General features: G+C 42.0%; 1 protein-coding gene across 1 annotated transcript in view; it reads right to left on the reverse strand.

The window, feature by feature from the left end:
* Positions 1–8,532: 8,532 nt before the first annotated feature.
* Positions 8,533–20,792, reverse strand: part of pomgnt1 (protein O-linked mannose N-acetylglucosaminyltransferase 1 (beta 1,2-)) — a 72,482-nt gene continuing 60,222 nt past the window's right edge. The window contains exons 16-21 of the mRNA XM_072510848.1: positions 16,381–16,506; positions 15,891–15,955; positions 15,601–15,645; positions 13,599–13,734; positions 9,456–9,565; positions 8,533–9,124 (exon numbers count right to left, since the gene is read on the reverse strand). Coding sequence (XP_072366949.1) covers positions 9,052–9,124; positions 9,456–9,565; positions 13,599–13,734; positions 15,601–15,645; positions 15,891–15,955; positions 16,381–16,506 — 555 coding nt within the window. The 3' untranslated portion in view covers positions 8,533–9,051. The remainder of the gene's footprint in view (positions 9,125–9,455; positions 9,566–13,598; positions 13,735–15,600; positions 15,646–15,890; positions 15,956–16,380; positions 16,507–20,792) is intronic.

Raw genomic sequence — 20,792 nt, forward strand, 5'->3', positions numbered from 1 at the left:
ATGCAAATTAGCACAGAATTAATGGCATAAATTGAGGTTAATGAGTATGATCTTATAACCATTACAGAGACATGGTTACATGGAGATCAAAACTGAGAAGTAAATGTTAAGGGCAATGTGGCTTTTTTTACATAGATTACATAGAACATACAGTGCAGAAGGAGGCCATTCGGCCCATCGAGTCTGCACCGACCCACATTAATCCCTCACTTCCACCTTATCCCCGCAACCCAATAACCCATCCCAACCCTTATGGACACTAAGGGCAATTTATCATGGCCAATCCACCTAACCTGCACGTCTTTGGACTGTGGGAGGAAACCGGAGCACCCGGAGGAAACCCACGCGGACACGGGGAGAACGTGCAAACTCCGCACAGACAGTGACCCAGCGGGGAATCGAACCTGGGACCCTGGCGCTGTGAAGCCACAGTGCTAATCACTTGTGCTACCGTGCTGCCCACAAAGCTTTTCATAAGAGCAGGAAGGAAGGAAAGGATGGGTGGGTAGCTTTGTTAGTAGAAGGTGAAATAAGTATGACAGTAAGAAGTGATCTTGGATCAGATGATGTGGAATCCATGTGTGGGGAGGTAAGAAATAAGATGGGGAAGACGACACTGTTGGGAGTAGTCTATAGGCCCCCTAGCAGTAGCTATATTGTAGGATGGAGAATAAATCAAGAGATAATAAAGGCATGTAAAAAAGGCGGTACATTAATTATGTGTGAAATAAAATTGTCAGAGGTAGCCATGAGGAAGAATTCATAGAATCTATTCAGAGCAGTTTTCCAGAACAACATGTTGTGGATCCAACCAGGGAAATGGCTATTTTGAGTCTGGTAATGTATAAAGAGGCAGGTTTAGCGAACAATCTCAGAGTAAAAGATTCAGAGGAAATAGTGATCATAACATGGTAGAATTTAACATTCAGTTTGAGACTGAAAAATTTGGGTCAGAAACAAGTATGCTAAACCTAAATAAGGGCAATTACAAAATAATGAGGGCAGCGCCAGCTGTAATGGACTGGGAAAGGTAGTTAGCAGAAAAGACAGTTGATCAGCAGCGGAAGATGTTTATGAAAATAGTTTCTGACTCACAACAAAGATGCATCCCAGTGTGGTAGAAGGATTCTAGGAAGGGGATACATCAATCTATGTTTAACTGAGGAAGTTAAGGATTGTATTAAATGGAAAGAAAAACATACAATGTGGCAAAGATTAGTGGTAGGCCAGAGGATTAGGAAAGTTTTTTAAAGTTTTACAAAATAAAAAGGGTCAACTAACAAGTAAAATAAAAACAGACAGGAAGAGCTTCTTTAAATATATAGAAAGGATCAGAGAGACCAAAGTGAACATAGGCCCCTTAGAGAAAGAGGCTGGGGAAATAATAATGGGGAACCAGGAAATGGCAGAGGAGTTCAATAAATACTTTATGTCAGTCTTCAAGGTAGTAGACACTAAATAATATTCCAAAAATACTCAATAATCCAGAGGTAAAAGGAGCAGTGGAAATATATACAATAACTATCTGTGGTAACATGGCCTACGTAACTGGCTCGGGGCCAATTATGCGAGAGCGCCCAAACTTCAGCCGGTAGTACGTTTGCATGGGGCCCTGGTAGCAGGACCCCAGGCAGAATGGACTAAGTGTTAAGGCCTGTTGTATAGTGTTCTGTACCTGTTACTTAACTACCTTTGCCTTTCATCAATAAACCCCTTTGTTAACTACTGGAAGCCTCCAGTGTCTGTTTTGATCCACCACATTGGCGATGCAGTAAAAGGTTTTGATTGGAGCCGACATTAGAATGAATTGAGGAAGGAAGGAAGGAACAGTTGAGAAAGTAGAGGATCTCCAGCAAGAGTCGTAGTCATTCAAACTGTGAGTGGAAATGCCTATTATTGTTAAACTAGATCTATTTGGCCAAGGGACTGAGGACAGGAGTCAATATGTTGAACGGCTCTGCTAATTTCTTTTGTCGAAAATGAGATCACAGATGAAGACAAGCAGAAGGTGGTACTTCTGATTGATTGTGGCCCCAAATGTATAATTTGATTGGGAACCTCATGTCCCTGGAGGCAACCGACTCGAAGACTTTTGACTAGATAGTGAAATTGGTTGAAGAACATTTCAACCCAAGGCCCTCGATTATCCTCCAACGTTAAAAGTTTAACTCTGTAATTAGGGACCATGAAGAGTCTATCTCAACTTCATAGCCAGGCTTCGCCAGATTGCTAAGTTCGGGACCGTGCTTAATGACATGTTGCATGATCGACTGGTTTGTGGGATCCATAATCTTAATATCCAGTCAAAGCTTCTGGGGTGATCACGATTATGTTGGAAAACGCGATCACGATGGAGTGCACCAAAAAAGGTGCCACTGAGCTCCAATGTGTGGCTGAAGGTTGGTTAACCAAGCATAGGGCGGTATGGCCATGAAGTCCACGGTGGATCAGCAGGCACGGTGGAGAACCAGACACAGTCCTGGGTACTGGACCAGAACCCAAGATTCGGTTAAAAGATTGCGGCATCAAGCCAAGTCTTTGCGGGTGAGACCATCCCCTGGAGACCTATCATGTTCAGGGGTTTGTGTGCTTCTGATGAAACTGAAGGAGCACCTTTAAGCATGATGCTGCGTAAGGCAAAGTGTACCAATGCAAAAAGCAACAGCAGCAGTCCACAATGCCACTGAACATAATGGAGAAGATCTCTTCAGAAGAGTATGCAATGCATCGGTTGAATGAAGCCCAACTGAATAAGATGGTCCCGATTGAAATTGTCTTCAGCGTAAATGGTAAACCCCTTAAAACGGAGTCAACACCAGGGCTTCAGTGACTGTGGTAGGGGAGCAGACTTTCCAATATCCTCATGCAGGAACTCAGTCTAAGCTTGAAGAGTACTACAGTCAAGCTTACAACATAGACTGGGGAAATTTGGAAGATCCTCGGAACAGCTAATACCCAGTGGCCTACAGAGGGCAGAAGAAAAAACTGCCTTTGGCTATCATGGACAGGCATAGACCCAGTCTGATGGCAAGAGACAGGTTACAGAAGATTAGGCTTAACTAGCTTGAAATCTTCAAAATATCCCACAGCGCCCTCCAGTATGTCCTAAGGAGGTATGAACACCTCTTCCAGAAGGAACTGCGCCGGATTAAGGGCATCAAGACCAGAATATATGTCAATCCGTATTAACCGCCTAATTTCTTCAGAGCCAATCCAGAGCCATATGCACTGCATCAGAAGGTTGAAACAGAGCTAAAGAGTTTGGAAGAGCTGGGTATAATCAAGCCGGTTCAGTTTTCAGAGTGAGCACGTCCCAGCAGCATCATGAATACTCCTGTAACTCTGTCCAATCAAGGTGAGCCAGGGACTCCTGATTCTTCTTCACCAGCTGCACATGTCGAGGCTGGTGAGACCAGCTGTCATTGAGGTGGTGCCTCCTGAGGTGGCACTGACTGGTGGCAACTCGATTGGCCAAAAGGGTGCTGAGACTGTTGCAGAGCTATAGAGGTCTGAGCGGAACCGTAGGTCTCCGGACTGATTGATGTTTTGATGGATTCTCTTTCCCCTGTTGATATTGCCTGCAATACTTTTTCTTGGAGGTGCCCTATTGTTCAGCCACTATCATTTCTGCCAACATTTGATTCCAACTCACTCAACTCAAATGCATTCTCATCACATGGAAGTTCTCTTTTCCCCAATTAATTATCCCTGGTGTGGATTGTTCCTTGTCCTTTTCCACAGCCAACCTATACCTTATACAGTGGCCACTGGCCCCAAACTGCTTTCCCGCTGATATTTGATCCACTTGGGTAAACTCATTCCCCAGAACCTGATCCAACAGTGTCTGCCCTCTTGTTGGACTGGAAACATAGTAATGCAGAAAATTATCTTGAATACATTCCAGGAATCTCACCCCTCTTGTCCCTTTGCACTATTCCTATCCCAGTCTATATTTGGATAATTGAAGTACCCCATTATTAAGGAAGTCCTAACAATGCACTTAGAAAGGCATTGTATGATTAGAACAAGTCAACATGGTTTTATTAAAGGTAAATCCTGTCTGACAAATGGAGTCGTTTTTCGAAGATGTAACTAGTAGGGTAGGTAAAGGGAAATCAGTAGATGTAGTATTCCTGGACTTCCAAAAGGCATTTGATAAGACATCACACAAAAGGATAAGGGCTTATGGAGTTGCGAGTGATATGTTAGCATGGATAGAGGATTGCATAACAGGTAGAAAGCAGAGAGCTGGCATAGAGTGGGATTTTTCAAATTGGCAGACAGTGAATAGTGGAGTGCTGCAAGCATCACTGTATATATTAATGACTTAGATGAAGAGACAGAGAATAATATATCAGAGTTTGCTGATGATACCAAGCTGGGTGGGAAGGTAAACTGTTGGGTGGTGACAGAGAGGCTGTAAAGAGATATATACAGGTTAAGTGAGTGGGAAACAAGTTAGCACATGGAGTATAATGTAGGGAAGTGTGAAACTAATCACTTTGATCGTAAGAGTAGAAGAGCAGAATATTTTTTTTAATGTGTTGTTATTCGGAGACCGGAGTGTGTTCATGCACGTAATACAGAAAATTAGAATCAATCTCACTCAAACCCACAAAATTCTGAGGAGGCTTGATAGGGTGGATGCTGAGAGCGTGTTTCCTCTGATCACAGGGCACAAAACATAGGGGCATAGTCTCAGGGTAAGGAGTCAAACATTGAGGATGGAGATCAGCCATGATCATATTGAATGGTGGAGCAGGCTCGATGGACCGTGTGGTCTACTGCTGCTTCTATTACTTGTGTTTGTGTTCTACATGGCCAGCCTAAGTACATAAGCAGAAAAATAATAAGCCTGCTTGGCACCAGTGAACTCCAATGTTTCTTTTGTTTCTCCAGGATTACTGTTTCCATTACACTTGCTCTTTCTGAGTTTGGGAGATTCTGGAGGCAGCAGCACCATTTTACAACATGGCTACTGGATTTTGGGAGGGGCATGATGCTGGCATTATGAATAAATGCAGTAATAAAACCCAACAAATGTAAAGCAGAGATATTTCCCCCCCAAATTAGGTAGCTACCTCCTAACAAATTGAATAAAATTAACCCTCTTTAAAGAAAAATAACTCATTTTGTAGTTGAAGCGTTTCGCAATTTCTCGAGACTAAAGTGTTAATTTGTAAAGGCTTACATCAGTGGCAAAGTATCAGATCACTGATGACTAAGTGATTTCCTTGTGTGACTAACAGCTTAATGGCTTTATGAAGCCATGTTTTTGTTAGGTGCTATTTATTAAAGACTTCCTTCAATAAAACTAGGTGTGGTATATGATACTACTCTCTTTAGCTGATAGATGAAAATCTCTTTTCTTCGAAAATGTTAAGCTTCAATGGCTTTTTATAGCAATTCAACTGGATGTGGAACAATAAGTCCTTGAGATGTGATTCTGTACATAAAAGTAAGCAAACCACAACAGGGTATTGCAACTTTATACGGTACATTTGAATTTACTGCTGGAGTTAAATACCTCCAATTCAATGTAAGTGCTATGACCCCTGCTGGAAGGTGAGCATGCGCAGATGAAAGTGACCATAGAATAAGCAGCTGTAATTCTTATAGTATTAAAATCAACAGCTTCCCTGTTGTACATATGGATCACTTTGTAAGGGGAACATATAACTCTAAATGAAAATTGGAAGGATTCATTTGTATATCGCTTGTATCTATTCAGACAATGCCACATTCTATACCGTAAGAAGTCTTACAACACCAGGTTAAAGTCCAACAGGTTTGTTTCGATGTCACTAGCTTTCGGAGCGCTGCTCCTTCCTCAGGTGAATGAAGAGGTATGTTCCAGAAACACATATATAGACAAATTCAAAGATGCCCAACAATGCTTGGAATGCGACCATTAGCAGGTGATTAAATCTTTACAGATCCAGAGATGGGGTGATCCCAGGTTAAAGAGATGTGAATTGCATCAAGCCAGGACAGTTGATAGGATTTTACAGGCCAGATGGTGGGGGATGAATGTAATGTGACATGAATCCCAGGTCCCGGTTGAGGCCGCACTCATGTGTGCGGAACTTGGCTATAAGTTTCTGCTCGGCGATTCTGCGTTGTCGCGCGTCCTGAAGGCCGCCTTGGAGAACGCTTACCCGGAGATCAGAGGCTGAATGCCCTTGACTGCTGAAGTGTTCCCCGACTGGAAGGGAACATTCCTGCCTGGTGATTGTTGCGCGATGTCCGTTCATTCGTTGTCGCAGCGTCTGCATGGTCTCGCCAATGTACCACGCTTCGGGACATCCTTTCCTGCAGCGTATGAGGTAGACACATTCTATACCAGTGCTTCTGATATGTCTTCCCTTCTCTTGAACCAAGGATTCTCCTCCATCACGGTCCTGAAGACCCTCAATCGTTCAATTCGACTTTCGCTCCCACCCCTTCCTCAGCCTCCGAGGACGCACTTTAGGTTTTCACTTATTCTCGCCTGCCACTCCACCAACATTCAGATCCAACAGATCCGCCTCCGCCATTTCACCAGTTTGATGCCATGAACCCCTCCATTTTCATCTTTCCGAAGAAACTGTTCTCTTTACGACAGCCTTGCCCACTCTTCAATCACCCCCAGCATCCTCTCATTCCCACGCGATCACATGAGATGCGACACAGCTCTTACCTCCCTCATCCTCATTATGCAAGGCCCTAAATGCTCCTTCCGGGTGAAACAGTACTTTACTTGTACTTCTTTTAAATTAGTATACTGCATTTAGTGCTCAAGGTGCGATCTCCCCTAGTTTGGCACGGTTAGGTGACCACTTTGTGGAACAGCTCGGTTCAGTTTGCAAGCATGACACAAATTCCAGTCCCTGCACTTTGCCCTCTCTCTCTTTAGTGCCACACACCATTTAACAAAGCTCAACATTAACTTGAGGAACAGCAACTCCTCTTTCAGTCTCATTGTGAGGCAATTAGTAAAGGCGGATGAGTGAGATCTGGTGATTTATAATGCTTAATGATGCAAAGTTTAACAGACTTGACTTAATGCCAACTCGTGCACTTCTGTAAATTTCCCTCAAGATTTAACTGCCCCTGATCCCATTCCCCAGTATCCCTCTTACCTCCCCCAATTAGATGCTAATCCTCTCCACCCACATCCCTCTTTTCTATCTCCCATTTTGAAACCATTTCCCTCTTCCCGTCTTTCCCTGCGCCCCATCCCGTCTTTGTCCATGATAGAATTTCAAGAGTCAGCAAAGTGATACATTGCCATCCACTTCACCACCCTCGGCACACTCTCACAATCAAAATAGTACAGTGGGAAGTATTTTATAAAAATAAACAAAAATATTAGTTACAAATGATACTTATAAAAATTGGATCAGTTTAGTCCATGTTTGGTATAGGGCTGATATTTTAAAGAATCATAGATTTTTGACAAGCAAGAGGATGAAATCAGGGATAGCATGCATCTGTAATTAAGGTGGCAATCAGATCAGGCAGGATATTATTGAATGGTGTAGTAGGCTCGAGGGGCAGAGTGGCCTACTCCTGCTCCTAATTCATATGTTTGTAGATTAAGTACAACCAGCTTTTCTAGTACACAGTGCAACTTGTCAACCGAGGTGTAAATAGACTTGGGTTAAAAAAAATTTCATTTAAAAAACTTTTTAATAAAATAAGGGTTACATACAATCCTCTATCCTTGGTAGTATGAATCAGTAGTTTCATTCATTTTATAGAGCATTCAAACCCTGAACTATATATTATTTAAGACACAGTAGCTGTCAGAAATGTGCAGGAGTACAAGTTGGCAAATGCACAAATTCCAATAGGAAACAACACCAACGTCTGAAGAACATGTTTTAAACTCTTCAGGAGATTGTCCCTCCCCCAAAGGCACAAATAATTTCAAACGTACCAGCATTCTTCTGATTCCTTCTTCATCTGTCACAATTGAATGTAAAGAGCAAACATTTATGGGATGGGCTATTACAGCACAGCGCCTAGCACAATTAAAAAAAATTTTTTTAAGAGTACCCAATTCATTTTTCCAATTAAGGGGCACTTTAGCGTGGCCAATCCACCTACCCTGCACAACTTTGGGTTGTGGGGGCAAAACCCACGCAAAGATGGGGATAATGTGCAAACTCCACACGGACAGTGACCCAGAGCCAGGATCGAACCTGGGAGCTCGGCGCCGTGGGGCATTGCTAACCATTGCTCCACCGTGCTGCCCCGCGCCTATCACAATTAAACCCAATCCAAGATGTGCATATATTCACACACAATTTCCAGCAGGGATTACTGAATGACAATCAGACCAGGTTAGGTTCAACAAACAGAATACAAACCTGGGATTTCTAGTCGATATGGGTAATGCTGTATTGGACAGTTTCTTTACTTTCTAAATGTAGCATTTCTGGCATTTGTCCCGTAGTGAAGGTAGCTACATCCCTGTAAAGTTTATTGGTAAAATATGACTAGAGTTCAATGTTGATATCTCGGCTTTATAATCACAGATTAAATAAATTGATAGTTTATTTGTAGTGGTTTATTTATCTCCAGAATTCTGTACACAAGGCTTGTGTTGAAATCTGTCAACATTCAATTACACATTACAAAATACAAACATGTGCAAGAGAGTAACTGTAGGAAAAATCTGATTCATGATATCTGGAAATAAAATACGGATTTCAAGGAGTCCATTTTGCCAAACTTTCCACGTATTGATTGTAATATTTTGCTATGATGACGTCGAATTTGATCCATAACTTCCGGGATACATGCTGTCAAACATGATTGATGTCGTCAGTGCTTCAGAAAATGCACATAGTTCCAGCAAAATAAATATTTGAATCCATAATTTACAAACCATGTCTTTAGTAGTTTTACATGTGATCAAGTATTAGCTGCAGGTAAAAATTTGTTTTCTTTCGTTTAAGCAGACCGTTATAAACCAACTTGTAAACACCATGGTAAACTGTACATTAAATAGAGTGGTTTAAAATTGTCATGCTCGCTGTAGTGGATTTTCTTGCTTGCCCATCTTCAGTTTAACTCCACATCTTCTTTTGGAGGCGGTTCAAGGTATATGGGAATAACTGTCGCAGGTTTCTTTGACCTATCAAAAATCAAATGGAAAATCAGTTCATTTATCCTCAATTTTGAACAGAGCAATTATTATTCTGTTGCTTGCATTATTCTGTCCATAGCTCAAATCTCATCGCATTGCAGCACACAGCAAGGTGTCTCTTTCCTGAATGATTAAATACAACAGAACTTTGTTACATTGTTCCTTTCTCCTTGAAAGATGTTTGTTTTTCCGTTTAACATTAAATGAATCTTCAACCTCATCAGCAATTTTCTAAATAAGCAAGATGCCAAAGGAAGGTTGTATAAAGTATTCACTTCATTATGAGTAATTGACGGGAGTGATGGAAGACAGTACTTACGAATAAGGAGAGGAAGGTGTCCCCACAACAAGCAAGTGGTTCTTCTTTCTGAATAGCCGCCACATGCCTTTGTGGTTACCTCGGACATCCAGATCCCAGATATGTAGGCACTTGAAAATACAAGGGCATTTTTTAATGACCATTTAAGGGCAGGGGTCATTAGATCCACTCGTCTGGGAAAATAGTTTAAATCTGTAAATATCTCGGTTTAATCTCACGACTAATGTCAATTTTGACAGTTAAAGCTTTTTTCTATTCCTTTATTGTAGAGAGCAAGTGTATGATGAGGAGAACGTGGGAGGTCTGGTATAGCAACTCAACAACCTCAGCCTTTACAATACTTTCAAAGAGTGATCACTGTCGGAAGGCATGCAAACATGGCATCCAATCTGTGCACCGTAAGATCACACAAATGAGATAGATAAGCAGCTTTATTAACGTTTGGTTGAAACATCACCTCGAGAACACTCCTGCTTTTCGAGTAGTGACATGGAATCTTTTTTTCAACTGGCAGGTCTGCAGTTTAAATGTTTCATCCAAAAGAAAAGGCTCCCCAGTTAGTGCAGCAATCTCTCCGTGCACTGATTGAGGCAAATCGTTTGGGTGACAACGAGTGGAGAAAACAACTTACACCCACCACAGAATCCCTGAATCTGGTTCAGCAGTCCAGCTTCAGAGTCAGTGAAGTACAGGAAAGAAACTCCCTGACATGCACTGAGCAATCCTGTCAAAATGGGGTACAGTTTGCCTACAACATGATACCTTAAAGGTGCTTTTTTACAACAGGATTGTAGGTGATGGAGAAGTATGGATCTCATTCCATCAAGTGAATTTTATTATATAAACACACTTCTGATCAAGGACTTGATGGAATTGTCAACTCAAAACTACATGAATGAAATGTGTTACCAGGAGTGAGCTCCATTTCCAGTTTTGAAAATGTTTGTTTTTGGGATAGGGGCAATACTGACATTTATTGACCATCCCCAATTGCTCCAAGAAGATGGTGGATCCTTTTACTTGAACTGCTGCTGTCTTATAGTGGTGATACTCCTATGATGGTGTTATTTCAGGATTTTCACCCAGCAGTAATCCACATCCGAATCAGTATAGTGCATTTGGAACAGGAAAAAAACATATATAGTGGCTGGGAGGTGCTAATAGAACAACTAAGGTGCCACATACTATAACATCAAAAGTAACGTTTAGCTCTCCTGATACCAGAAAATAATCCATCCTGTTCATGTGGTGACCAAAGCTGTATGTTGTGGCCCAACTAGTATTTTATACAGTCCCAGCATAAACTCTCTGTGCTTATATGGTACAATTTTAAATGGCCTGCAGGAACAAAGCCAACTTAAGAAATCATAGAAAATTTACAACACAGAAGCATGTCCGTGCCAATCGACTAAGAGCTGATCAGTCTAATCCCACCTTCCTGCATTAGGTCTGTAAGCTCTGCAAGTCACAGCTCTTCAAACGGACATGTTTTTAAATCTGATGAGGGTTTGCGTGTCGACCACCCTTTCAGGCAGTGAATTAATTCCAAGACGTTACCACCGACGGGTGAAAAAGTTTTGCTCATCTCTCCTCTAATCCTTTGACCGATTACTTTAAACCTATGCCCCCTGGTTTTGACCTCTCTGCTAAGATAAATAGGTCACCCCTGTTCATTCTATCCAGGCCATTCAATTTTATACACTTCAATTGACTGACCCCTCAGCTTCCTCGGTTTCAAGGAAACAACCCCAGCCTATCTAATCTTGCCTCATAGCTAAATTATTTTCAGTCCTGGCAACATATTCATAAATCTTCTCTGCACCCTCTTCAATACAATCACATCTTTCCTGTAATGTGATCAGAACTGCATGCAGTACTCAAGTCGTGGTCTAAATAGTATTGTATACAGTTCTGACTCTTATATTCTATGTCTCAGCTAATAAAGGAAAGTATGCCATGTGCCTTCTTAACATGTCCTGCCCTGCCACTTTAAGGACCTGTGCGCATATAATCCAAGGTTCCTCTGTTCCCACACCCTATTCAGTATCCTCCCAACTGTTGTGTATTCCCTCACCTTTCTACATACCCCAAAATGCATTACCTCACACATCTGTGGATTGACTTCCATTTTCCAACCCAATTCACCAGACCATCTACATCCTCCTTATCGTCAACTACATGACCAATGTTTGTAGCAGCTGCAGACTCCTTCATCAATCCCCCTACATTTGAGTCTAAAACGTTAATATAAACACAACAGCAAGGGACTGAGTACCAAGCCCCATGAAGATCCACTGGTAACATTCCAATCGCAAAAAACACCATTATCCTTTGCATCTTGCCACTAAGCAGATTTTGAATCCCAATTTGTCATTTCCCTTTGGCTCTTAAGAACCTTTTTCATTTTCAGTCTATAATTACTTGGATTATTGCTTCCTTCCTTCATTTTATGGCATAAGATTCGCAGCCCTCAATTCTAGGAATGTATGTACACAAATCTTTGAAAGGGGCAGTTCAAAGTGAGAAAGCATAGGGAGTCCTTCACTTTATTAATAGTGGAATTAAGCAAAAGAGCAAGGAAGCATTCTAAAGCTTTACAAACCAATGGTTAGGCCTCAGCTTAAGTACTCTGTCTAATTCTGGGCACCAAGCTTTAGGAAGGATGTCAAGGCTTTGGACAGGGTACAGAAGAGATTTACTAGAATTTTTTAAATTTTTATAAATTTAAAGTCATTTTTTTCAATTAAGGGGCAATTTAGCGTGGCCAATCCACCCACCCTGCACATCTTTTGGGTTGTGGGGGCGAAACCCACGCAAACACGGGGAGAATGTGCAAACTTTACACGGACAGTGACCCAGAGCCGGGATCGAACCTGGGACCTCGGCGCCATGAGGCTGCAGGACTAACCCACTGCGCCACCGTGCTGCGCTGAGATTTACTAGAATAACAACAATGAACAGGGATTTCAGTTCAATGGAGAAAATGGAAAAGATGGCGTTGTTCTCTTCAAAATGGATATGGTTAAGAGGAGGTTTGATAGAGGTGTTCAATATCACAGACAAGTTTGCTAGTGTTAAGGAGAAATTGGTTCCAGCAACCAAAGAACAGAAATGTAAGAACCAGAGGCAACAAAAAGAATAATTAATAATGCATTGTCTGAAAGGATGGTGGAAGCAATTTAACAGCAACTTAAAATAGGGAATTAAATAAAAACTCAGAGAATATTACATGGCTGCAGAGATGGAGTAGAGGAGCGAGATTAATTGCAAAGCTCTTTCAAAGAGTTAGCAGATGCACAATTAGCTGAATAACACATTCTGCATTTTATATTGCTACAATTTTAAAAACATCTTAAACTTGGAATGAAAGGTTTCCATTCATTGCCAAGTAGAAAAAGACAGAATTAACTTTATTGAGTGCAAACGAGATCAAGTGTAGATGGATACTGAGCTATTGCAGTGTTACCCCATAAAACACAATGGTATTTACAATTGAAGTCAGTAGAAGCAGCCCTTGACAGATTTAAGCATTGCATTTCGATGAAGGTATGAAGATTCTTTGTCTGGCTTGTTGCCCGAAATCAATAACCCTTTCCACAAAAGAGTCAGCTGTCTCAAACCGGTCCATTAGAATATACAGCCGTAACACATCTTTGATTCACATTACTGTGACTATGGTGATCAGTAAGTTTTAAATCAAAGGTACTTCGTAAGTTATCCATAACCTAACCTGCAGATAGGTCTTAACATTCCATCGGCTGTATAGTAGAAGATTCTGTTAAGAATTTGGGGTGTCTTCCTCAACATTATGGACTTTTGTTAACAATCATCTCTATACACAGCTTCTAAATTAGAATTATCAATATTGCTCACCCTTCCACCTCACGCACTTTACAAAGCCACCCGGCTATTCATGCTGGGACTCTACCATGATGAGGAGAATCCAGCCTATGGTCAGCTGGCTAATAATGCAGGACAAGGCCAGCAGCGCGGGTTCAATTCCCGTACCAGCCTCCCCGAACAGGTGCTGGAATGTGGCGACTAGGGGCTTTTCTCAGTAACTTCATTGAAGCCTGCTTGTGACAATAAGCGATTATTATTACTACATTTTTTGTTCCCCAAGATTGCACCTTCCATGCTTACCTTAGCTAACTGTGTCCATGTTGTAAAGTCAGCCTCCTGTTCCATTCTAATATACATAATGTAGATTTTTCCTTCCGTGTCTGGAATAAAATTATCTTCACAGGGGTTTTTACTGTGGTCCAGAACCTTGGCTTCACTGTAAGAATAATAACCAATTAGTAGCCGCAATCTGGATGGTCTACAGAAACATTGTATGCATTGTGATTTTTCTTTCTTTATCTTAATCAACATCCCTAAAGGCTGGTAAAGTGAATGTTTCTTCCCCTTGGTGTATGAATGTTATTATTAAGCAGAAGTCTTCTTCTGCCAGAAGCTGGTCAAACGTCCTGCAAATGCCAACTAAGTAAAATTGGTTATCCTTGCGTATGAAAAAGTAGCAAGAGTAGGCCATAAGGTTCCTTGAGCCTGCTCCACCTTTTAACAAGACCATGGCAGTGATCTGACAGTGGATTCGAGGTTACCATCTGATCGGCCATGATTTTATTAAATGGGGGAACAGCCTCGAGGGGCTGAATGGCTTACTCTTGCTCCTATGCGAGGGTAACCTAATTTTATTTAGTTAGTTATTGAAGGGTAGATTGACCAATGCCAGTTTCTGACTAGAAAAAGTCATTTTCTATACACCACAAGTCCAGTGGTGACGGCGGCACTGAGGATTTGGGGGCAGTGGAGGAGACAGGCAGGAGGAGGGGGCCTGTGTGGACCCCGATACGGAATAACCATAGATTTGCTCCAGGTAGGATGGATGGGAGTTCCAAGGCTGGTATAGGGCAGGTATTCGGAGGATGGGGGACCGGTTTATAGATGGGACTTTCCCTAGCATGCAGGCCCCCGGGGAATACGTTCAGGTACCTCCAGGTTCGGGACTTACTTAGAAAACAGGTGGGGACATTTCCGCTGCTGCCCCCGCGTAGGATCCAGGACAGGGTGGTGTCTGGCACCTGGGTAGGGGAGGGGAAGGTGTCGGACATATATCAGGAGCTGCAGGAGGTGGAGGAAGTCTCAGTGGAGGAGTTGAAGGGCAAGTGGGAGGAGGAGCTGGGTGAGGAGCTGGATGACGGCCTGTGGGCCGACGTCCTGGTCAGGGTGAACTCCTCCTCATCATGTGCCAGGCTCAGCTCAATTCAGTTTAAGGTGGTGCATTGGGCGCATATAACGGCGGCAAGAATGAGTAAGTTTTTTGGGGTGGAGGACAGGTGCCCGAGATGTGCAGGGAGTCCGACGAACCATGCCCATATGTTTTGGGCATGTCCGGCGCTTAAAGAATTCTGGCAGGGGTTTGCGAGGGTGATGTATAGGATTTTGGACACTCGGGTGAAGGAGAGTCCAACAGTAGCGATATCTGGGGTGTCGGAGGATCTGGGAGTGCAGGAAGCGAAAGAGGTCGAGGTACTGGCCTTCGCCTCCCTGGTAGCCCGGAGACGGATCTTGTTAATGTGGAGGGACTCGAAACCCCCGAGTGTGGAGACCTGGGTTAGCAATATGGCAGGGTTCCTCAGCCTAGAGCGAATAAAGTTCGCCTTGAGAGGGTCCTTGATGGGGTTCTCCTGGCGGTGGCAACCTTTCCTTGACTTTCTAGGGGAGCAGTAATTGTCAGCAGCAACAGCATCCTGGGGAGTGGGGGAACTGTTGATATAATGTAAGTTTTGTATGAAGACAACACCCACCTTGTTCTGTTTAATAATTCTTGTTTATTTTTATTATTATTTGTACTTCTATCTTTGTTATGTAAAAACGTTGGTTGGAAAAGCTTTAATAAAACATTTATTTTTTAAAAAGTCATTTTCTGCTTAATAATGACATTGGTTTTCAAGGGGAGAAAACATTTGCTTTTCCAGTCTTTAGAGATGTCTATGATTTTTTTTAAAATCGCAACAATACATTAGTGGAAGACTGATTTTAAAACCTACACTCCTATCAGCTATAAAGACTCAGTAGAAGACATGATCAGAAACAAGAGTAAATCAGGAAGATTGTTTAATCAAGTGTAAAACTGGCGTACCTTATCAGTTTGTGAATTTCAGTCTCATAGGCATCCTTTGTCAGGCTGTGAAAAGATGTTAAATTTGAGTACATGAACAGATCAAAGATATTTTACCAAACAATCATTTAAAAGAGATTCTATAATCTTTCAGGTTGAAAACAGTATAAAAGCTATGTGCTGTTTGATTAAGATGCATAAAACTTTGTTTAAAAGGTTAAATGCAAAGGTAAGCTAGTAAGCTCCATTAAAAATACACACAGGAGGGGGCAAGGAAAGAGTGAGAGATAGATTAAAGTATCACAACATACCTATCCACATTTTTCAGTTGCACGTTTGGAACAGTGTTAAGCTTGTGCTTCTTAAAGTAGGCTTCCTTCCACAAAAAGTTAGAATTTTAAAAATCAGTATGTTCTGTTACTTCGGAATTGTACAAATTTTGTTTCATACATATTTGGAATGTATCCAACAGGGCTGCTGGTCCAAATGTACACAAAGTATGATTTATTCTTTTAATCCTTTCCCATTCCCAACTTCGTAAGAGTAATTGAATTATTCACATAAAATGTTCCCCTAAATTTAGTAAAGCTGTTTTTTAAAACACTAAACAATAAATAAAGTGGTTGCTGATTTTAAAAACTACATGAGTACTCATTTGTGTGAAAGACAACGGGCCAGAAAGGTTGTAGCTTTTATCAGCTGCTGCATTAGTAGCGACAAAATAATCAACCTGATTGCCCCTCGAGTCTCCTTTCAGAGCAGTTTTACATTAATCCAATTACAAGCAAAACTATTACTCACATGAAAATATCCATTCATATTAAGTCCAACAATGCCAAAATGATAAGATCTTGAGACATCAGGAATAATACACTCCCGACCTTTTCTTTGCTCAGGCATTCTCACCCACATGTCCCAGTCCCAGAGCTGTAAAGGAAGTCATAAATGATCATCAAAATGTTTTTGTTCAATCAAAGTATGACGATGGTGAGCAATGGTTTTATTTGTTCCTCATTTCCAAGTCTCCATGTGCCAAATCACACCGCTGAATTACAATGGTGCACAGGCTAGTTGCCCAAGCCCTTTTTAATGTATATTATCCACAATAAGGAAACCTTTGCAATAATGAACTCTGTAGTTATTCTGTTTGGGAATGGAGATCACTACATCACACAGTAATATACCGATTACCATAACTGAAAAAGCTATGTCTAAAGTTCGGCATTTATACCAGTGCTAAATTGACAGGCAAGTTGGGTTCCAAACAAAAATGACATGACTGTAATACGTGAATACAGATAGGGATTATTGTGACAACACTCTGAGATTGTGCTGGGTCTTTTTGTTATACTACTGCAGTCCTTGTAATGACTAAAAGTATAGTGTTAGGTAGAAAATTAAAGCTATTCAAACTCAGCGACAATAAATAAATAGTGACGTGGCCAAATCAGGACGGTGCAGAACTTGAGAGATGAAGAAATTTCCATAATGTGTGGCACAGTGGTTAGCACTGCTGCCTCATCGGGCCAGGGACCTGGGTTTGATTCCGGCCCTGGATGACTGTGTGAAGTTTGCATATTCTCCATGTGGGTTCCCTCCAGTTTCCTCCCACAGTCCAAAGATATGCAGGTTAGGTGGATTGGCTATGCTAAATTGTCCCTTAAGTGTTCAGGGATGCACAGGTTAGGTGGAGCTATGGGGATAGAGTGGGGAGTGGGCCTGGTGCTGTTTCAAGCGTTGATACAGACTCAATGGGCCGAATGACCTCCTCTGCACTTTCGAGATTTTATGAATATTTTTGTTTTGCTCTTAAAATGGTACAAGTTGTATTAAAATAAACTTGGTGAGTTATTGTAGCACATTCTGTATGTCATATGTACTGCCAACACAGCGTGCAGGAGAACTCCATTACACACTTGACTTGACCCCTCATTGATGCAGAAAATGTTTTGGAGGGTGGTTAGAGTGTTAGGTCAGAAGGTAAGCAGCTTATCATAGTCTTTGCTATGTTCTTGTACCACCATATTGATATGGCTGGCCCAGTTAAATTTCCAGTCAATGATGAAACTCCAAGATATGAGTGGTGGGGAATTCAGTGATGAAAGATTTTGGAACGTGTAATTTAGGAGGAAGTTAGAGATAGGGAGGAGTAAGATTGTGATATGGTTTGAACATAGAATGAGGATTATTAACTTAGGGCACTGGGGTTGTTAATTTGAGGCACCGAAGAACGAAGTCAACAGAGACCTGTAAAAATGACTGACTGGGACATTGTATGAGCATCAGAGTTTAAGCGGTAAAAATTAATTTCTAATAGTTTTGACAATGATTACAGACGTAATTTAAGTAATCCGAAAAAACATTGATGGAGCTACTGGGATAGAAAGTGTTCTTGATTGTTTTTCTCCAACTGTAGTTTGGCTATTGGGCACTGACATATGCTGCATTCATAGTATAACAATGTGCATGGTGGTGCAGTATTGTCAGCAGCGACTGCCCTCAATCAATGATAATGTACGCTCAGGGTTGTGAGTTTCTGTCATGTGACTGAACGGGCATGGATTTGCTCCTCATGCTCCCTGTATGGCAAGGTTCCCGCCCACTGATGGGATAATATCAGCAGTGGCGGGATGAGGCCCATAAGTGGGCACTAATTGGTGACAGGACAGGAAAGCCACCCATGGGCCTGCCCGCCATGGACTGACTCATGGTGGAGGAAGGTGGTTTCCACCTGCCACCCCCCTACCTCAACATTTTCCTTGGATTTGTCTGGCAAAGACCCCATATCAGAGGTTGCTCTGGAGGGTCTAATGCCACACTCAGTCACTGGCAGGATTTCCTTAGCCACAGGAAGTAGGCGATTCAGGAGAATGCATGCCAGGATTTTCTCTGTTATGGACGGAAGGGAAATAACTCTTATAGTTTCCACAGCACGATTTATCTCCCTTCTTGAAGATAACTACAATTATAAAATTCCAGAGGTCTGGGGGCGAGGAGGCTATTTTTTCCTCCCAAATACATAAGATAAGTGTTTAACAGACCCAAAGCTTTTAACACTGACATAACTTTAAATATTTTTAGGAATCTAATAACTCAAACCAATTTTGAATAAATATTAAATACAGGGCCAACTTATCAATTTTCTGCTATTTCACAAATGTTCCATTGAAACTGAGGAGTAGCCCTCAACGGTCACATACTCAATGCTCCTGGCACTGGCATCATGGGCAAGCATAAGTGTATGGAGTCTTGATATGAGTGAAATACACCAGCTTTGAAGATCTCCATTGGAATAACATCAGGGTCACAGAGGTTGGTTGTTTTTCATTTGTTTGATTGATTGTTTCAGCCCTTCCATTGGTGGTTGTTTGCCCATGGATTCTGCCACAGGATACGGGAATAGGTTATCAAGGTATGGTCTACTGTACCTTGTGATAGAGACTGTGCATTATTGAGCAGCTTCACTTTGGATAGCAATTGTTTTGAGTAGTTGTCTCAGTGTACACCACAATGCTTGCCCATGATGCCAGTGACAGGAGCAATGAGTATGTCATTGTGGAGGGCTATCCTTCAATTTCAATGGAACATTTGTGAAATAGCAGAAAATTGATAAGTTAGCCCTGTATTTAATATTTATTCAAAATTGGTTTGAGTTACTAGATTCAGAAAAAATATTTAAAGTTATTTCAGTGTTAAAAGCTTTGGGTCTGTTAAAATCTATACACAGCTCCTGTTGTTTTTACCGAGACTTTCCGTTCATTTTTTTGTATACAACTTCATTAGACTGGTAGAGTCTCTGATTCAGTGTGAACACGACCATTGGAAATCGATTATCTTGCAACAATCCTCCGAGAAAAGGCCCTGGATTATAAGACAGCACAATCCTTGCGCTCACAGGTCAACTGTTCTCAATTGGTCAAGTATACTCACAAAGACACATGATTTGGTTCTATAGTGCCTCATGTAGTCCAAAGTTAATGTCAGGCAGAGCGCTTATGGCGCAGTGTGGCCTGTCTCGACTGTGGGGACACTAGCACATGGAAGCATGCAGAGTGGGTGGATCAACAGCATTTAACAGCAGTTTGATGCACAAACTGCAATTTTTGACCTTGCAGATCCTGTTAAAACCCTCTCAATCACCCCCAGTTGAACATTCCTTCAGCTGCACGAGTGATCTCCTACGTATCCGCCACCACTAGCACTATTCAAAAGGGATCACCGTGTCTTTTCCAGGTGCGGTGATTTTGACTTTCTCGTGCTCCTCCAGCGTGGAAATACTGCATTGTGTTTACAGAAGTTGTTTGGGGTTTATTTTGGATTTACAAAGGAATGGTGTTGAAGTTTGACCAGAAGGTCAGAGGAATTGGAAGAGGAATTCTGGTGGTTAAAAAGTCGGCTTCAGTAAGAGGATTATAGTTACAGTTCCTCTTGGGCTCCAGCAGAACATGCAGATAGAGCAGAGACAGCAGAGATGGTAAGCTGTGAGCAGGAGCGAAGGAGAAAGCTCTCAATAGAGGGCCCTATCCACCAAGGTCATCAGGAAATACTTTTACTCCTGTTTCACCAAGGACGCGGTGGCTTAACTGTGCCACCTCCTACAGCCAGATCTATAGCTGCACAGCTGCCACGTATGGTGCTGACACAGGCCATGATGACAATTTCTATGGCAGTATATCCTGCCAGGCGAGAGCAGATGTCATTTGCAGTATTTGACAATTCAGCACCTATCGCTGCATCAGAGAGATGACAGAGGCCCTGTACAGAAGGAGAGTGGAATTCATCATTATCTCCTTTACCAGAGAGAAGCAGGGCAGTAAGCACATTACTTTGTCAGACTAGTGAGATTCCTACTGGGTAAGATGCTTTCAATTACCTGCATGGGGCTCTGCCGGTTGAGCACAATAATAGGGAGGTGGACTGCAACTCCATGAATGTGCAGTTGTTGTGTCACCATGCCTAGAAGATCCCCCATCTGCCATTTTGGAGCCACAATGAAGGACAGAGGCAAGGTGACAAGGGATAGCTGCTCGACACCTGCTCGTGACTCCCTTTTAACAGTCAAGGAGTGTGGACAGTGCACCTACAATGCAAGCATGCAGCCAACAGCAATATCATGGAGCAAAAAGTTGACATTCTGAAGTATTGGTTACATTGCCTGGACTGCCCATGGGGAGGTCTTTAGTTGTCATCAGAGAGTGTCTCCAAGTCTATGA

Source organism: Scyliorhinus torazame, chromosome 7 (assembly GCF_047496885.1).
Source record: "Scyliorhinus torazame isolate Kashiwa2021f chromosome 7, sScyTor2.1, whole genome shotgun sequence".
Taxonomy (NCBI): Eukaryota; Metazoa; Chordata; class Chondrichthyes; order Carcharhiniformes; family Scyliorhinidae; genus Scyliorhinus; species Scyliorhinus torazame.